Genomic DNA, 19,416 nt, shown 5'->3' on the forward strand with positions numbered 1-19,416 from the left:
GGAGAGCAGAGAGAGTGGGGTGCAGGAGCGAGGAAAGAGACAAAATAATGAAAGTATACGGGCGCCGTGCTGATAGAGCTCATACCTCCAGTTTTCCCCAGAGACCAGTGCAAGTCCACGTCCGGGGCAGCTGTGAGATGCGGGCACACACTGCAGTGCCCCCTGCTTTGAGGCAGCAGCACAGCCCTCCCTCTGGTCTGCCTGCCGGCTCTGCTGTGAGGCAGTTGCGGATGGAGACATTTCACTGATTGGGAAGGAGGGGGTTGAGGACCCTGGAAAAGACAACAGTGAAAGCAAAACCAGCGCTGCACTCATGAAACGGGCGCCGCGCTGATAAAATATGTATGTATGTCCACTTTTGTTAAACAAGGGGCTGAAACGCATTTGTTTTGAGCACCAAACCGTATTCAATTGCACAGACTGCTCGCTAGAGCAACGTTGAAAACACCCCTCCCTGTAACGTCGGGCGCTGCGCTGATACAAGTAATATTGCATGAAGCGTGTGAAAGTTGAATTAATTAAAAATAACATCCCACGAAGCGTGTGCTCTGAGCATTCCCTACATGTTTTAAAAATGCATGTAAGTGCGTTATGTACGTGAATACATACAGGCCGCCATAGTAATTAAATTAAAATACAAAAAACCCATCAAAGCAGGCCCTGTACTGAAACACGCAGCGGTGCCCATGTCTATTGTACGCGTGATGGCCTGTAAACCTCATGCTGTGCCTGCAGGAGGAAAAACGCCATAGTAATTAAATTGAAATACAAAAAACACATCAAAGCAGGCACCGTACTAAAACACGGAGCGGCGACCATGTCTATTGTGCGTGTGATGGCCTGCAAACCTCACGCTGTGCCTGCAGTAGGGGAAACGCCATGGTAATTAAATTAAAATACAAAAAACACATCAAAGCAGCACCCTACGGAAACATGGAGCGGCGCCCTTGTCTATTGTGCGCGAGACGGCCTGTAAAGCGCATGCCGTGCCTCCAGGAGGAGAAACGCTATCCCTTTAATGAACAAACAAGCTCTTGGCATTGCTGTGGGGAGGCCGTGGGCAGCAACAGCAGGGGTGAATAATTAGGGGGGAGGAGAAATGCGAGACACGGCCTGCCGGCCGTGAGAAGTGTGAAGCAGGGGGCGGGGGAGCGGATCCCTTTGAAGTGAAGCTCTCGGAGGCAGGCGGCTCAGGGAGAAAATGGTAAAAAGCGCATGCATGTGCACATGCACTCAACGTAATCCACGATGGTTTCAGAGCTTGGATGAGCCTCTATACTCTCGTCCTATTATCGCTTGCGCAATTAATAGGACGAGACCTAAAAAGTGCAATCATTTGCTCAATGCTGGCCGCTTTAAAGCAGCTTTTTTTTACATCCAACCATGCTGCACAGCAACTGTCCACATGGCAAAGAATACTTTGACAAAGCCAAACAGCTCTACTATTTGGCTTTTCAAAGTTTTGGTTTGAATCAGGCAGATTGGACCACAGAGTTGCACAATATAAAATGCACACACAAAAAAAGAACAAATAGTACCTCAATCACAGTGCGAGCATGGGTGGACACTAATTAAGCTAAATCAATGTGTACTTGGTTTATGCGCCACCCAAAGAAATGGAAGTGACGCAGGAAGGGGAATCTAGGACGCGCTGCTGAATTAGAAGGTAGCAAAAAGAAGAGTGATAATGATGCAAAGAATGGCAAGTAATGAGGAGGCTAAAAAGCCCCTTTTTAGAGAATTCTGTTATACACAATAAATCATTGCCAGGCGACAGCACCTGCGTGCTGCCTGCAGACAAGACTTAAAAAGACCCTGGGCAGAAGTGGATGGACAGCAGTGCCAGGGGCGGCCGGCACGGCTTGCGAGCCGAGTCACAGGCACGGGGGGGCTCAGATGATGCTTTAAAAAAAAATAATCTTGCATTGCCGCCGCCAGGTCCCCGCATCTCCTCTCCTGCTGCAGTGTCCGACTCCAGGTCGGAACAACAAGCAGGCAGGCAGCCAAGCTCCCACCCCTAAGCCAATCACAATGCTCCAATGGAGAGTTGTGATTGGTCTGAGTGCCATGACACGGCGGTCAGCCTGAGGCTGTACAGGTGGGCATGTTCTCCGTGCAGGCTGCAATGCAGCTTGCATGGAGAACTTGGGTGTGAGAATGACTGTTTGACCAAGCAGTCATTGCTTACAAGTTTCTGCCCCCTCACGCACTGCCACAGGTGGAGGAAAACATAAAATGATAAATAACATTCCATCCTCATTTTATTTTTTCCTTTCTTTGCTTCTCTGGCAGAGGGACGATGCTCCCCCACCTTGGCGGAAGAGCCGCCACTGGGTAGTGCCAAGTAAGCACGCATATGACAATCTGGGAGCCAACCAGTGAGACAAGAACAGACAGGAAATTGTGTAAAGTGGGTGCGTCTGTCACTTGTTACAGTCGCATTCTATACCTATTTCTTCCCGTTACTCAATCAATGTTAAGCAGTGTCCCAATCTATAAAAAACATTGTTGGTAAATACAACATATCTAGCCTCTGGGATCTATTGGCTTTGCCAATGGTCTTTAGCCATGCTGCACAGCATGCCCGGTGCTGTTAGCATGACTAAAGAATAACAAACAAAAAAAAACATTTGACGCAGCTGGCTGTGTTACTTTGAGGGTGCTCACGCCTCAAAAATGACTCGGACATCCTTTTTAATTACTAATCTGTGTGTTGCACTGGTAACTAATAATAAAATAAAACTTGTGAAAGCATTTTTAAGTAGGTGGGAAAGCTACAGGGGATGTAAGAAACATGGGGGTGCAGGTGGAGGACAGAAGCAAAACAGGGAAAAGGGAGGGGTTGGAGCAAAATAGATACATGGGTGGCAGAAGCGACACGGAGGGCGCTGGTGATGGGAGCAAACAGATGAAAAGAGCTACATAGAAATGGTGGGGGGAAAGACAGGCGCAGTGTGGAGAAACACACTGGTGCAGGAGAGGAACTTGTAGGATGTTTGGTGGGGGTGAGAAGTACATGTGGGAGACAACTGGAAACCACATGTCCTCTCACAGAGTGCTTCATCATGAGAAAGAAAAGAGTTCCCGGAAATTACGCATTGAAGAATAGTAGGATAGGGAAAAAGACATGCTGGCCAAGCTAAAACAAACGAAGCCAGCAAATAGAAAGCAATCAAATAAATCTGAGTGACAAAACACAACGCCAATGGTAAGCAGCGGGCAGAATGCATTCCTAGGTAAGCTTTCAGCATTTCCCCAATATGTCTTTGAAACCAGGCGGTATCTGGTAAGCTTCAAACTAAAACGCACTGCTTCCTCGCGAAGTCAGTGTCTGTGCCCACGTGCTGATGCCCAGTGTCCTATCGAGTTACTGCAAAGCTCCTGTGTCAGGTTGTGCGCAGCTAAAGGTAGTGCGGGAATGACCAGTGCCATGTCTTTTTCTCTCCTCTCGTGCTTAGCATCCACAGGTTCTGTCAGACGGCTGCTCCATCACCAACAGCGTCTTGGAAGGGACCGTCACAGTGGGAAGCAACAGCGTGGTGCAACACTGCCACCTGCAGGTAAACCAGCAGAACCGCATTAGTAGAAAGCAAGGCCATAACGTATAAAGATAAAGTGATTGGGGCGGACTGACCGTCTAGTCAACCTGTTCGGACTGGGATACCACCATCATCAGAACCCATATTTTACTAGACATGTGTCATAACTGTTAAGGATTTAGATGCCTTAATTTGTGAAGATTACATTAGCCACGTGCATTACACATTTCATCCAGAGAGAAGGCTGGGAAATGAGTAGTTTACCCTCACGTACAGGATAATTATGTAGTTCTGCTTTCCAAATACCTTTAAGTTTCAATACATGTGTCAGATAAAACAAATGCATGATATGTAACATGGTAAAAAGTGCTGATGGCTTTTACAAACCACTTTGCCCTAAGGTTGATTATCATTGGACAAGACACACACTTTGACATCATTGATCCAGGGCATTGTTTCCCAAACTGTGGGTGGGGCGCGAAAGTGATAGTAATACAAAAAGATGGCTTTAACTTTTGTGTTTAACTTGTCACATTGGCCAGTGATTCAAAGACAGATGTAAAATGTCAGACTGCATCATTCTTTTATGGAACACATCTTTTTATTCGTTTTGAAAGACAATCCTGCAGCGGTACACAGCTGTGTGCCTACACCAACTTTGGCCGGCAGTGCGGAGTTTGTATGTGAATCCAAAATACACAGCTTCAATGCCTACAACCTGGAGGCTGGCAGCGTTATCTGGATTGCATAAGTATAACTATTTACAAAAAAAACCGACAGTAGAAACACAAGATGGGAAAACAGACTCCTCCTACCCTAAGAAACTAAAGAAAAAGAAAGGGGATCCTGCACCGATAATGAGCATGGTCTTTGCAATATTGTTTACTCCCAGCTATCCAGCGCTGCCTAGGCTCTGTCTCATTGCCTATGGGGCACCCTCACCTCCTCCGCCTCAGGGATCAAATGCAGTATTTGGAGATTCTTGGGGCATGTCACCTCCCTGAATTCTTTAGATAACAATTGTATGAAAGAGGCCCATAGGTCTGTGTAAGTTTCGCCCTTATGGTCTTGGACCGGCGAAAGGCGTTCCATAGCCAGAGTCAGCCACAGTCCATGAAGCCAAGCTGTGTGGTCCAGTACGGTCGTCGAACCCCAGTGCACCATTATCGCCTGCCGTGCTGCCTGTAATGCCAACGCTATTTGCCTGCCCCTCAGTGAGCGCAGAGGAAAAGTCAGATCGTTAGAGCGCCCTAGTGGCGTGTATGCAGGAAAACGTGGGATCTCCATCTCAAGAGCTGTGTCTATGTCATGTAGTACTACCCTCCCAGAAGTGCCTCAGTCGCTGGCAGTGCCATACTAAATGCACCAGCTAGCCAGCAAGCCAGCAGCTTCTCCAACAATTCTCCATGTGGTTTTTGTCCCACCTGTGCATGCAAGCCAGTGTGAGGTACCAATAGGAGGAGACCTTGTAAGCTGACTCTGATCCTTCAATATTATGGGCTGTGTAGTGTTTTCTATAGTAAATGTTTTCCCATTCCTTGTCCGATAGGGCCCTTCCCAACTCTTCCTCCCAGCGTAACTGAACCTTAGTGCGACCCTCTTTCTGTCCCGCAGCCAGCATTGTGTACAGTTATGATATCAAGTGTTTATCGTCTTTTTTGCTTATTAGCCATTTCTCAAACGGGGTTAGCCGTCGTGAGGCCTGCGACAGGTAGGACGGTGAGGTGACCCAGTGCCGCATTTGGAGATAAGGAAATTCATCATGCTTGGGTAAATTGTAATCTACACGCAGTTGTGAAAAGGGAATTATGCCAGCCTCATCAAACAGCGAGCCGACCCGTTTGCAGCCAATTTCCCTCCATTTCTGGAAGATTTCTGATTTACAGCCTGGTGGAAAGTCCAGGTTATCCACTATTGGGGTTTGCGGTGTGGGAAATGTCGTTACGTCCCTTTGTAGCGCTAAGGCATCCCAAACTTTTAGCATCGCTGCCCTAATTGGTGAGGAGTAGAGACCCCAGGCCCTCATTTCACGCGGTAGCCAGGCCTCCCTCCTTATATTTGCACCAGTCACTGCCTGGTTCATAATGGTCCAGTGTTTTTCGGAGAGCTTGCGATTCCACTCCACAATATATCGGAGGTGTGAGGCCTGAAGATATCTATGCACCAGTGGGAGGCCCACCCCACCCTCTTGTTTGGGCTGCGTCATTTGGGACATGGGTAGTTATGCCTTCTTCCCATCCCAGATAAATATATTTGATCGCCAGCTGCAGATCACGCATTGCTTTCGGGGGAGGAACCAAGGGTAGAGTCTGGAAGGTATAGAGAATCCTCGGCAGTACCATCATTTTCACTGCTGCGATGCGCCCGAACCAAGCCAGTTTAAGCTTCGACCACCCGTCTAGAGCCATCGTCGTTTGATCCACCAATGCTGAGTAGTTCAACCCCAACGTCTGCGACAGCGTGGGAGCATGAAGAATGCCCAAGTAGGGTATTGGCTGTGTGGCCAAATGCAATGGGAACCTCTCACGCAGAAGTTACACTTGTGCTTGGGGGGATGAAAGGTTAAGACCCTGGGATTTGCTTAGGTTTACCTTAAAGCCTGGGACCCCTCCGAAGGTCTCCAACTCTAATAAGAGGGCGGTCAAAGACTGGAGATGCTCTGAGAGCTACAAAATCACGTCATCTGCATAGCGGCTTATCTTGTGGGTATCACCACCAAATCGAAGTCCTTTTATTTGCGGATGGTCATGGATCCATTACGCAAAGGGCTCCATATAGAGAGCAAAAAGGAGGGGAGAAAGCAGGCACCCTTACCTTGTGCCCCTCGCAATCGAAAAAGATGTTGAAGACATCCCATTTACTCTGATACATGCCCGAGGTGACTGATAGATACTTCGGATCCATTTGAGAAAGCGCTCTCCGAAGCCAAAGCCTCGCAGGGTGGCGAATAGGTAACTCCACCGAACCCTATTGAATGCTTTCTCTGCATCCACTGACAGAAATAGAGCTTCCCTACGGGATCTATGGATGCTATCCATGAGGTGCAATAGCCGTTTTGTGTTTTCGCCTCACTGGCGTGTGGGGATGAACCCCGCCTGGTCCTGGTCAATCAGGCCCGCCATAAACTGGTTCAAATGGGCGGCTAGTATACCGGTGACGTTTTTTGCGTCTAGGTTAAGCAGCAAGATGGGGTGGTAGGAGGCGCATAGGCTAGGATCTTTGTGAGGTTTGAGAATTACCGAAATTGCCGCTTCACCCATGGAGTCAGAGATCAAGCCACCCTCCTGGAGTTGAAAAGCCGCTTAAGCAATGGTGCTATCTCCGTGCAAAAGCTTTTATAGAACAGGGCGGAAAACCCATCTGGCTAGGAGCCTTGTACAATTTCAGCCTAGCAATGGCTGATACGACTTCCTCCCGACGTATGGGCTCTTCGAGCTGAGATGCCTGCGCTTCAGGTAGCCAAGTGAATTTGCTCGCCTCTAGGTACGAGCACCCATCCTGCTGCCCTGCGATATCTTCCGCATATAAAGACTGGTAGGACTGCTTGAAGGTATCGGCAGTCTGAAAGTCTGAGCGAACTTCTTCCCCAGAGGGTTTCTTGATTGAGGGTATAGCCGCCGCCAATGGTTTTTGCATGGAGTCTCTTTGCAAGCAGCCTTCCGTATTTGTCACTGCTTAAATAGAACTTGTGGTGCAGACGGAGTAACGCGTAATCCGCCCTGTCGAGATCAAGGCGCTTTAGGAGGAGCCTTTGCTTCTCTAAGTCTCTCCACATCCTCGGGGGACCGGTGCACTTATGTATGGCCTCTAGCTCACTCACCTCCTGCTCAAAGCTCTTCCGTATTTCACGTTTCTTCCTGTTCTCCGCAGGGGAGACTGCTAGAAGTTCCCCTCTTACCACCAATTTAAGCGCCTCTCAAATCGCTGAAAGACCTGTATCCCCGTTGTCATTGTGTTGTAGGTAATCTGTTATCTTTGTGCGTAGTCCCTGAACTATGCTAGGAGATTGTAACAGACTCTCCCGCAAGTGCCACCGCATATGTACTTGGGTGTTCGCATCTGGCTGAAGTGTGATTGTGATCAATGTGTGATCCGACAGGGATCACAGCTCTAAAGTGGCTTCCCGTACCCTTTGGCAACAAAGCAGTAGAGACTAAGAAGTGGTCAAGTTGCGCGTAAGATTTATGGGAAGCAGAGTAGTGGGTGTAGTCCCGGCGTTCGGGATGGCATTGCCACCAAATGTTGTGTAGCCCATTATCTGTGAGCCATTGCATACCATCCGGGTAGAGCGCCCCTATGTGCGCAAGACTCTGACAGGAGCGGTCCTTGACGTTGTCCATAACCAAATTAAGTTCACATCCCACCAGGATCGCAGCTGCGATGCCAGGCACCCAGAGACGTGTCTAATAAAAAAGAGCTCTTGGTGTGTGTTTGGTGAATAGATATTAATCAGTGTGAAAAGGGTGGAACCCCATTCATGCCTAAGTGCCAGAACCCTATCTGTCAAGGATCAAAGGATACAAGCCAGTTTCCACAGGAACTAAGAAGAATCCCCAACACCTCCAGAAGACAGAAACAAGAATGTGATAGTGAACACACTCCTGACAACTGTTCCCTAAAAGTATGGGGGAAAAACCCAAGGAGTGTCCACCACTCTCCCCATACGAGGGGTTAGGTAACAGGGCAGGTGTAGTTCTGGTTGGTGTAGTCCGGGCTGTAAGAAAACAGGACATGCACTAATATACTAAACACTATTTAAAAGAGTGATCTATCAAAACATTGACATGCGTTCTTATACCACAAAGGTCACTTACCCCAGTGAAGTCCACGGGTTGTCTTAAGGTGAGTTCTTGCTGAAGAATATGGCCTGAGGAACATGATACCAGGCTGGAAAGAGCAGAACTCGTGAAAGGACACACACTCACCATACACACCAGAAAAATATAAAAAAGGGGGAAGGACTTGAGGTGCACTGGCCGGCTCCTACGGGGGGACAAAGAGCGGAGCAGCTACACTCTCATGAGGAGAGACACCCGGCCCGGGAAACTATTCCGAGCGGAGCGCTCTCTCTCAGAAGGAAAACAGGAATGAATAAGCCCAGACAGATTGTCTGAGAACAGGGGCTCCGTACAGGAAAAAGGAAGTTCAGGAAACACTGCCTGGAAGAACGTCCTCCAAGCTCTAGGTAAGGAGGTACAGTGCTCAATTTCCGGGCAGGGGAAAAACTCCCTCAAAATGGTTTAGAGATTGCAGGGCGGGGCACCAGAGTCCGACCAGCACAGAGTGACGCTCACTGGACTGGAGGAACTGGAAAGAGACGGGGAAACACCCGTTATCAAGAAGGATGGTAGAACACTACCGAAAGGTTTTAACGTCCAGAAACAGAGAAACGCCAGGAACGAAACCGCGACTGCTGAGGAAGAGCTCCTCTTGTAACCAGGAAGTAGGAAGGGGCGTGGTACCGGAACAGTAAGCCAAGCAATGGCTACGTTGCGACGCGCCTCTTTACGTGCACAAGGGAGCATCTAAAATTCTCTGTCTGCTGTGGTACTTCTGCTGTAGGGATCGTGTGTAAGGACATAAGGGGAACCTGAGGATAAGAACACATGTCAAGGTCTTCCAGTGCGCCCGAGCCTTGAATTCCTAACACTATCCTTCACCTCGTATAGAGTAGAGAGGACCTTCCTTTCGATTTTTGCCCCTAGTAGAATGGCCACCCCATTTTTCTTCGTAGTGCCTTGTCCCTAGACAGCAGGTGGGTTTTCTGCAGCATACAGACATCCCCTTCAGAGTGTTCCAACAGAGACTGATTTGCATATAGCCATGTCTCAACTGGGGTGGCAGAGTGGGCTAAAGAACGGTGATGGATTAAACCCAGATCTTTTGACTGGGTGTGAGTGTTTGATTGGTTCAGATGCTCTGTCCATTACCAACCCCTTTTGTACCTCTCCATAAATCGGGCAGCAAAGAGAAGCCTTTTTTCATGGACCAGCTGTGATTCATGATGTACTGTGGCAGTTGGTAGTAGCTGACCAGGCTTTTCTCGGAAAATTGTCAGGCAATGCTGGTCTGTGCTGGCAGAGTTGTGGCTCTACACTGGCAGAATTGTGGCTCTGCGCTGGCAGAATTGTGGTTCTGCGCTGGGAGAATTGTGGGTCTGCGCTGGGAGAGGTGTGTCTCTGCGCTGGCAGAGGTGTGTCTGTGCTGGCAGAGGTGTGTCTCTGTGCTGGCAGAGGTGTGTCTCTGTGTTGGCAGAGTTGTTGCTCTGCGCTGGCAAGAGTTGTGGGTCTGCGCTGGCAGAGTTGTGGGTCTATGCTGGCATAGTTGTAGGTCTGCGCTGGCAGAGTTGTGTCTCTGCGCTGGCAGAGTTGTGTCTGCGCTGGCAGAGTTGTGGGTCTGGGCTGGCAGAGTTGTGGGTCTATGCTGGCATAGTTGTAGGTCTGCGCTGGCATAGTTGTAGGTCTGCGCTGGCAGAGTTGTGTCTCTGCACTGGCAGAGTTGTGTCTGTGCTGGCAGAGTTGTGGGTCTGCGCTGGCAGAGTTGTGGGTCTGCGCTGGCATAGTTGTGGGTCTGCGCTGGCAGAGTTGTGGGTCTGCGCTGGCAGAGATGTGGGCTGCGCTGGCAGAGATGTGGGCTGCGCTGGCAGAGATGTGGGTCTGTGCTGGCAGAGCTATGGCTCTGCGCTGGCAGAGTTTTATTTATTTATTTATTTTAAGTACTTTTTAAGCGCACTGTCACCATTGCAGGCATCCTGGCGCTGATGTGATCGGAAGAACCGGAAGTGACCAAGGGGAGTGTGAGCTTTCAGGCGATTACCATGGGGAATAGATGTGTTTTGGATATGTGTATTGTATTATATTGCAACATTTATATAGCACTTCCTATGTGGGGTTACCCATCTATAGTGGAAGAGTTTTCTTACAGGAACTGGCAGATTTGCTGGAATGGAATAGTAGATTTTACATGCTGGCAGAACCACTAGAGGTCATCAGCTGAACTGACTGTTTTTCTCTTCATCAAAAGTGCTTTGATTCTTTCATTTCTTCTTTTGCAGGGTCCCTTGCAGGTGGGCTCTGGCTGCCTTCTCACAGGCCTCGATGTGACATCATCGCTCGCACTCCAAGGCTGCCCGCTTAGTGATGTCATCATTCAAGGACACAGCATCAGACTAAGAGACGAGTCCATCACTGTCTTCACCATCCTAGGAAGCCAGGATTACTTACAGGTGATTGTTATTGTCTGTGTTGGGGTCTGCAGAGTGTATAACTAGGATGAGCAGGACTGTCAGGACACGCAAGGACAAGGCGAACTGGTCCATGACAGATCAAACTGTAATGTATACTGGAAAACACAGATTAGTAATGTCTGGATGGTTCTCAGTCTTTACCCAAAGAACTGCTCCTTCTCATGGAGCGCATCTACAACACCAACAAAACTTTAAATCTCCCCTCCTTTAAATGCGTATTTCTCTAGCAACACCTTTAAGTGTAGCATGAACTCAATGTCCATAGGTGCTGAGATAAAGAGACTACGCTTTTTATCATCTTCCAGCAAAGTCTTTTAAAATAGCTGAGCTGAAAAAGGGACTACATTCTAGCAAAGTCGTTTACCAGAGGTCTGGTTCAAAATGTATCTTTCCAGGCTGAGTATCATAGCAATGGATTGGTTTAAAACCATCAACACCTACCCTGAATAAGTAAAGGCAGCTTCTGACAGGTGTTGTGTACACATTAAGGGTCAGTAGAGAAGTATAGCTTTGTCCAACCAAGGGGGCACCCAGCGCAAGTAAAAACTACAGGTTTGAAAGTTTTAAGCTGCGAGTAAATTATACGAAACGAGCCTGGGAATAAAGGGCTGTTCAGTGTCTTGAGACATGGAGCTGTGCCCCCTTTCCCATCAGTGTGCAGTTTTTCTCAGTTTGTATCATGTCACTCATCATTATGCAGTACACCCCAAAGGCAGCATATCAGGCATAACCACAGTGCAAGCCAGAGCACTCTGCAACATGCTAAATCAAACTATTCTGCAGCACATCTTGCTGTGTTGCACCATGCTCGCGTCCTGCTGAAAACCACAGTTCATGGTCACCCTGAAACCTAACGGACCCCTACCCGCGTATTACATGGGGCCAGCCTAACACTGCTTATAGTCCCCTTTCCAGCCCTGGTGCTGGAAGGCAGCATTATCTCCCATTGCTTACCCTACACAGTGTTATAGATGAGAAACAAACAACATTTTCAAACAAAAGAGTCTCATGCATTCTTTAGTATTTCAGATGTCTTGAATCTGAGTCGTCTCTGTTCTCTGAAATGATGCTCAAATAAAGCACCAAGCCCATTCGGTGGTCCTTGTTGTGGTAACAACTAGCTACAACGGTTTTAGGAAACAGTTGAAAGCCTATTTATTTTACACTTGGAGCACTTCTCGTATCACCCCCTTTAGGTTGGTTGTCTTTTTCTGGATAGCGCCGCGATGCCCCAGGGTGAGGTGAGCGCTTTATAAACTATTAAACTAAACTTGTCTGTAAATGCACATTTTGCACACTCATATCTATTCCCTTCTTAGCCTTTCACACTTATATGTTTATGAATTTGCTTATTCTGACTGCTGTTTGCTTCAGCAGACCCAAATAGTATTTTAAAACTGCTGCCCTTCAGATACTCACTACAACTTTTTTGTACTTAACTTCTTTGTTGTCCTTTTCAGAAATGCCTTTGCAGGTCAGTGCTATTCCACCAGAAGCCAATCGTTAGCTATTGATTCTGTCTAAACTTCTTAGAGCTATGCAATATGGATTACTTAGTCTGGGTACAATCCAAATCTCATCTAAACACATTTTTAGTCAGGGACAGTAATTAGTATTTTCCCATCAAGAATTCTACTTCATTGGGCCTCATGGTTTTGTATATCGATGCTTATAAGATGAAAATACATGCACTGTGGTCCTGTGGGAGCACTCCCAATCTGTGCCTTTGCCCAACTTGCCTTCAGGCCAAATACAAGTGCAAACCTCAGTTTAATCCTGCAAGTCGAAGATGTTTGACTGATAAAGTTTCATTTTGAGCTGCTCCTTCATCACCGGTTCAGCAGCCTAAAACCTGACCAAACACTTGTGGAAACAAGGTAAAATGGCTACTGTCATGGTGGACATCTGCAGCTTCTTCATTCTCCCCCCTGCCCCCGCACGCGCATTCAAGTTGAGGTTTCACAAATGGAAAGTCCTTATTATGCTTGGCCTAGGCACCTGATCTCCTTGAGGCTAACCTAATTAAAAGTACGTGATTTTAATAATGGAGTAGTTGCTCATTGTGAAGCTCTTTTACTGTAAATTGTTAGGACCTATGCATCCTGCCTAGGGATTGAAGGTTTGGAGAAAGGAGTAAGAAGCAGATTAATTGCCTGGCCTGTTGACTTAACTGGGGCTATCCTAGGCTCTGCTCGTTACTACCGTGAGTAGGAGAGGTACATACCAGTGTTAAGGTTAAAAGGTTTCAGGATCAGCTTGTCCCATCTTGCTGTAAGACCAAAGACTAGTGCTTGTAGGAATGGGAAGAAATTGACTGCACCAGGAGGGGGATGTTGGCTTCAGAGATTCAATTATGTCCATTTCTTGGCACTTAGGAAACAGTTTGGGAAGCTGGGTTTCTGTTGCAGTAACCCCCACACCCACACACACTTTTTTGACAGATTTCTGATGCACTTTGACTTGATGTGTCCTGGGTCCCTGCCAATCAGGTTCCCAAGACCTGTCTTCTTTCCCAAAACTGTACTTTTGTACCCCCAATTGGCACCTCTCTGGTCACATATAAGTCCTGTGTAAAAAGTACCACGGGTACCAAGGGCACTGCGACCAGGGAAGGCCTCTAAGGGCTGCAGCACATATTGTGCCTCCCTTAGAGGTCCTGTACCTGAACACCCACACACTGCCATTGCAGGCTGCGTGTTTTGATGCAGAGAAAAGTGAAGAGTCGACATGGCACATATACCTGTGTGCCATGCCTGCAACCCACTGCCTATGGTATAGGTAAGACACCCCTCTGGCTGGGTGCACTCACCACTGGTTGCATGAGCACTGTACCCCTACAGTGTCTAAGTCCACTCTTAGACATTGTAAGTGCATTAAAGCCATAAAAGAGTATATGGTCTGGGAGTTTGTCATTACAACCTTCATAGCACCATAATGGCTATACTGAATTCCGGGAATTTTGGTAGCAAACTTCTCAGCATAATAAACCCAGACTGGGACCATTCCCCATGACCCTTTGCGCCTGATTTTAGGTGTGTTCGATGACCTAGACGACTCTCGGGCTGACAAGCGTTTCCTCGGGACAGCAGTGGCAGTGGCAAAGCTGGACATATCGGCGGTCTGGTCCCAGGCCAAGCCCCCCACTGTGCGGAGGTGGAGGCGGGGTTGGACTGGTGTGGGACTGAGGAGGAGCCCCTCTTCGAAGTCCGGAGCTGCTTTGAACTTTTTCAAAAGATATGGGGCAAATGGTTCAACCTGTGCTCTTGAGGAGTGGATACGGACTGCTTGTCTTCTGGGTTAACCCTCTGTATGAATTTACCCTGTGATTTGATTCGCCGATCTTTGTCGCTCTATGCATGTATGTACTGTATGATTCTCTGATTGAATGTGATGACTTTATGAATTTGTGCTTTAAAATTTCAATAAACTTGATTATCAAAAAAATAAATAAACCCACACTGATGCCAGTGTATTTGTATTTATTATACAATGCACTCAGTGGGCCCCTTAGAGATGCCCTCCTGAAAAACGACCAGCCTCTGGTGGGTTTCCTAACTGATAAACACAAGTCTGCCACCACGAGACAAGTTTCTGGAACCCTGGGGTTGGAGCCATGGCTTCCTGAGCCTAGAAACAAAGCCTTTCCTGGGCAGAGGGGGTCACACCTGTCCTAGGTCAGGAAGAGACAGCTGTGGCAGGGGGGCTTCAAAGGCCTTGTCGCCTTTGTAACGCAACCCCCAGCCTCTCCTGCTATCAGGAGCTTGGTATGTAAGTCTCTTGTTTCATGCTAATGTTTCAATCTCTTTCTCAAGTAAATTGGATATTGGGTCAATCAATTCCTATTTATTGCTAAAAATTTTGTTTGCAGAAGGATTTACCTGTACTTGTGTTGTACACTAATTGATAATCGCTGCTGTTGTGTTTATTGTGTTTTCTTCAAAAGGGCTCTGCTTCGGAGAAAGGAACTGGAACCTACCTGAATAGGCCCTGGGCAGACTTTTTCCAGAGAACTGGAATATGGTGAGTAATGACCTCTCACAAATGTTTTCAAATGTAGCAAATCAAATGATTTGCCTCTTATATGGCCTGTAGTTCATAAGGAATGAATGTGTAATGTCAGATCATGAAAGATAGTGGCAGGACTTCAGTCCTAGACTTGGAACCCATTTATTTTAAGCAGTGTCCCACAAGGCCTCAAATTATTGAGAGGAACTTCAGAAAGTATTGAATCATAATTTGAGTAATACTCCAAGTGTACCTGTCTATATAGAGACTAAATAAAATACTTCAAGTGTTAAAGAGGAATGTGGTGATATGTAACTCCCACAGCTACTGAAGCAGGTAAATGGGCGCATACATAGCAGTCCTTTACTTTCATCGTACATGTATACTCGTACAGCAAATTAGAAAACAACGTTAGTAGAAAAGTCTACCTCCTAAGTATCTTTATGTAAAACCGTAATGCAGCCATAAGCATAATAACAATTATAAACAATCCAGCTACAACTAACCTACTCTGATCTTTAGTAAACATATCCATAATCTCTACAGTCAGACCTTTGAATCGAATAGCAGCAAACAGTCATATAAATTATGTAACGTTCTACTTGTGCTAATAGCAGAACTTATAGATATTCCACAATGAAACTAGCTTTATATACAGTAATCTTTGTGAGTCATCCCTAGCCATACACCATCTTTTTCTCTATGACAACCCTACTCGTCTACTGGAGTCTTGGCCCTAGGGAATCTTCGTAATTCAATAAATGCAAAGTTCAATTCAGCAAAGTTCAACGGAATTTAAATTCATAGGCATAGTACGTTACAATGATGATGATTAACCCAAAAGATTAAATGCTGCTGCTGTGTGGACACAAGTCACGGAGACCAAGTTGGCACAGTTCTCTGCTCACCCAGATCATAAGTGATCAGAACACGTTCACTCGGGGGCAGTGTTCCTCCTACAAAGCACCCTCGCTCTTTTTGATCTTCTGAGTCCTGGTTGTACGTCCTTGCAGTCATTCAATCCATTGGACTCGGTCTCTTCAATGACAGCTTGTGGTATGCATTCAACAGACAGTCTTGGTTTTAGACACTTGATCCCTTGGCCACTCTTTTCTCCATCGGTCATGTTGAGAGCATGAATGGTCGGGGACCGGAAAGTTAACTATTTATCTTTCTTTGCTGCTTGTTAACTGGAAATGGTTAACATAGGACTGTCCAAAGTGGACGCTGCCGTGGCTGCCAGGCACACGGGGCTGTCAGAGTATGCAATATGCCAGTCCCAGGCTTTTATGAAAGGAACAGGAGCTTTTATATCAGGAACTGGAGCTGCTCTGGTGCTCCAGAAGATACTCGACACGAAGTTGCCATACCCTCTGCAGTGGAGTGTGCTGATCTCTGTTGAGAACACTTCGAGATTGGATCTGCAAGAACCCTCAGAAACTCAAAAGAAGACCGCCAAGTATGGTGACAAGATGGAATGATAAGGCTAGCAGTGTGGACTAAACATCAGTGTGATGGAATGGACTCCAGGATGCTCCACTGCCTTTGGAAAAACAGGATTTACAAATAGACTGCTTTGGGGCGTCATCCAGAGACAATGGATAATTGTGCTTCATTGTTAACCAAGGGAAGGGCTGTATGTAGCCTTCCTAGAGGACAGGCTTTACCTGCTGCATAGAGATTATGGGGAAAATGCCTGCCCCTCATGTGTTCTGTAAATGGATTGCGCTGCCCACTAAATGATCTCACTGGTTTCCACAGTACCACCTAAAACACCATTACACTCCTCACACACAATGGCATTCTCTGAGATGCAGTCACTTTACAGTCTTCTTACTTCATTGGTACAGCCTTGCTGATCTTCCCACAAGGCAAATCACTCTCTTTCTGGAAGCACGACCCTACAATCTCTTCCTGCCCAGCCTGGAGTTCCCAAGGCTTGCTCTACTCATGCAATGGGAATTAATAGGAACCGTATTTCAGCTCCAGCCCTGAACCTGAAACTCTGTTTCATAGACTTTTTGAGGTAAGGGGAAGAATGCAACATTGGTAGTGTTTTGGTATTTATATTAACATTCTGAATCACACCTGCTGTATATGCCACAATAACACATTAAGGTGGGAAAGTCGATGCTGCTGTTGCAGACTGGTGATTTGTCATATGCATAGCGTCCTCATGTATCCTAATGTAATGCTATGTAAAGCGCTCTGATACCTGATTCGGGTCAAGTTTGCGCTATATAAAACTCTGTAAAATAAAATAAATGTCTGGTCACTTTACTCGTGCCTTAACCGGGATTGGCATGATCAACCACCTGCATGTGAGGCTGATTCGCTGTGATTACTCTTGATTCACTACCACAGATTCGGAGTTTGCCAAAAATTGGCTTTGCGCTACTACTGGAACTTGAACCTCAGGTTGACTCTGAGGTTCTTGGATGTTCACTTCACCCCCCTCTTCTTGCGAGTATTCACAAAATGGGGGTTGAAATTCAGCAGCATGTGTTACCACCTCTTCGTATGGATTTCCCACTTCCTGGATATGGGAGGCCACAGTGTGTCCAGGATTTTTCAATCTAGTGAACAGATACTTGTCTGCAATCTGTTTAAAGCATTTAAATTCATAAATGCAGTACAGAAATGGCGTGTCATCCATTCCACTTCTTGTACATATATATATTTATAAGACTTGAGGGAAGGTTTTTAATCCAGTTCAGGGTAAGTCCACTTCATGGGTTGGCCTTCTGCCTCATCTTCCTGTGCAACAGAAGGTAGAAATTATGAGTTTCTCTCACCACCCCACTTTTCATGTTAAGTTTGACCCCCCACACCTCCTCTCCTAGTCTCATGGCATACACAGCCAGCTTCTTGTAAAATGGAAGGTAGAACACATGAGTCTTTCTGTCACACCCACATATTCTGTCTATCGCTTGCACTTGTTTTATACTTCTCTGGAGCCACTGTTGTCCCCATGTATAATCCCATTGGTAGGATGGGAAACCTCTTAGAGAATGTTACTTGGTTTGCTGGCTGTGGGAGGTGCCATCCGCCTCCTCCGCTCTACATGATTTGGGTCAGTTCCTCTCCCTTTTTCCACCTGAGCCTGGGCTTGCATCATGGCGTCCCCTTGGCCTTCAACTCCCTCCCGCTGGTACATGCACAGTGCCAGAAATGTCTTTAGAAGGGATTGGCCCACAGTAATTTCCCACCATTGAAGAAGGAAGCTGGCATGCATTCTCTCCTTGATGATTTTATGAAAAAGAATACAGTATGAGAGGTTTTAAAACACTCGATGCTTGTGTTTTTTTCATTATTGGAGTCGTTCTGTTTTACGGTATGTGTGGATTTAAAAAAATGATATGTCTTAAAGCACACTTTAGCAGCTCTACTTTAAAATAGATCGGTCAGATGAGATTTAAAGTTTGGCTGTAGAAATGTTTTCAACAGACTGAATCGCAGCTTTTTGCATTTCACGAAACTTAAAAAGTTTAGAAAATACAAAGTTTGCAAAGTACCTCACACCACTTTCTTGAGGTGGTGGATTTCCAGTCTCAGCACACAACGATGAATCGTATCCCACCTAAAACATTCTGCTCCCGGAAACTACCAGCTCTTGAGGGCCACCAGGTTGAACCTTAGGGAAAGTTAGGACGCTTTATCTTTCTTTACAAAGGGTGACGTCTCCAAACTTCACCCAACTTTGTGGGCAAGTTTGAACTTTGCTTGCACTAAATTAAAAATGATTTTGCAGATGGGGGCGTGGCCAAGCAGCATGGCCGACAGGACGTGAGCTCCTTAGGCTCCCTGCTGGCCGCCGCATTGATCCTGAAATTCTAATCCTTTCAGCACCCATCGGCGAGTAATCGTGGTGTCCACGAGCCCTGACTGCACTGTGCTCTCCCCTGCTCAATTTTGAGATGGCTGGCAGGCGGATCGGCGGAGTGCTCGGCCCAGACTACCTAGCCCCGGACCTGCATGTACCTGAGGCCTGGCCCCGAGCGACGGAGCTCTCCGGACGCGGGAGGACCCACTGCCATCGGGGCCTCCCGCAGTAACTGGGGCACCGGAGTACTGCTGAGGCCTCCTGGGGGCAAGGGGCACAAGCGGAACATCCTGGCTAGTAGACGACTGGCCCGAAGTGGAGGAGGCAGGCGGTCCGGTTAGGGACGGAGCCGCTACTAATTGAGGCTGAGGACTGGGCCTGGGGTCGCGAGCCGCAAGCAGATTTCTGCCGGGAAGCCCTCTGCTATCGGGACCCCCCCTGGGTGAAGTAGGTGACGGCGGCAGATGGAGTGGCGTAGAACTTGTACCGGACTGCCCTGTGAGGAGCTGCCTGGGCCCATGGCCGGGGGCTGAGACCTGGGCCTGCGTGACGGAGATTTCCTGGTGCGGAGGGGCCCACTGCCATCGGGGCCTAACGCAGTGAATGGGGCGCCGGAGTGGTGCTGTGTCCTTCTGGTTGCCTGGGGCCCATAATTAATACCCTGTTTGAGTGTCGCTTGGACCGGAGTGGAGGTGGCGGCCTGCCCGATTCAGGACGGGGCCGCTCAAAATTGAGGCCTGGGACTGGGCCTGTCATCAAGGACTGCGGGCGGAGTCTGACCGGGAGGCCCGCTGCCATTGGGG

The 19,416-nt window shown here is 47.5% G+C and overlaps 1 protein-coding gene and 1 pseudogene across 1 annotated transcript in view; both read left to right on the top strand.

The window, feature by feature from the left end:
* The window catches only part of FCSK (fucose kinase), a 1,017,185-nt gene that overhangs the window by 884,707 nt on the left and 113,062 nt on the right, over positions 1-19,416 (top strand). Inside the window, exons 12-14 of the mRNA XM_086945277.1 lie at positions 3,459-3,560; positions 10,594-10,764; positions 14,729-14,805. Coding sequence (XP_086801403.1) covers positions 3,459-3,560; positions 10,594-10,764; positions 14,729-14,805 — 350 coding nt within the window. The remainder of the gene's footprint in view (positions 1-3,458; positions 3,561-10,593; positions 10,765-14,728; positions 14,806-19,416) is intronic.
* LOC147677629 (transmembrane protein 141 pseudogene) lies at positions 15,987-16,271 on the top strand (annotated as a pseudogene).

The sequence above is a fragment of the Lissotriton vulgaris genome, chromosome 12 (assembly GCF_964263255.1).
Source record: "Lissotriton vulgaris chromosome 12, aLisVul1.2, whole genome shotgun sequence".
Lineage (NCBI taxonomy): Eukaryota > Metazoa > Chordata > Amphibia > Caudata > Salamandridae > Lissotriton > Lissotriton vulgaris.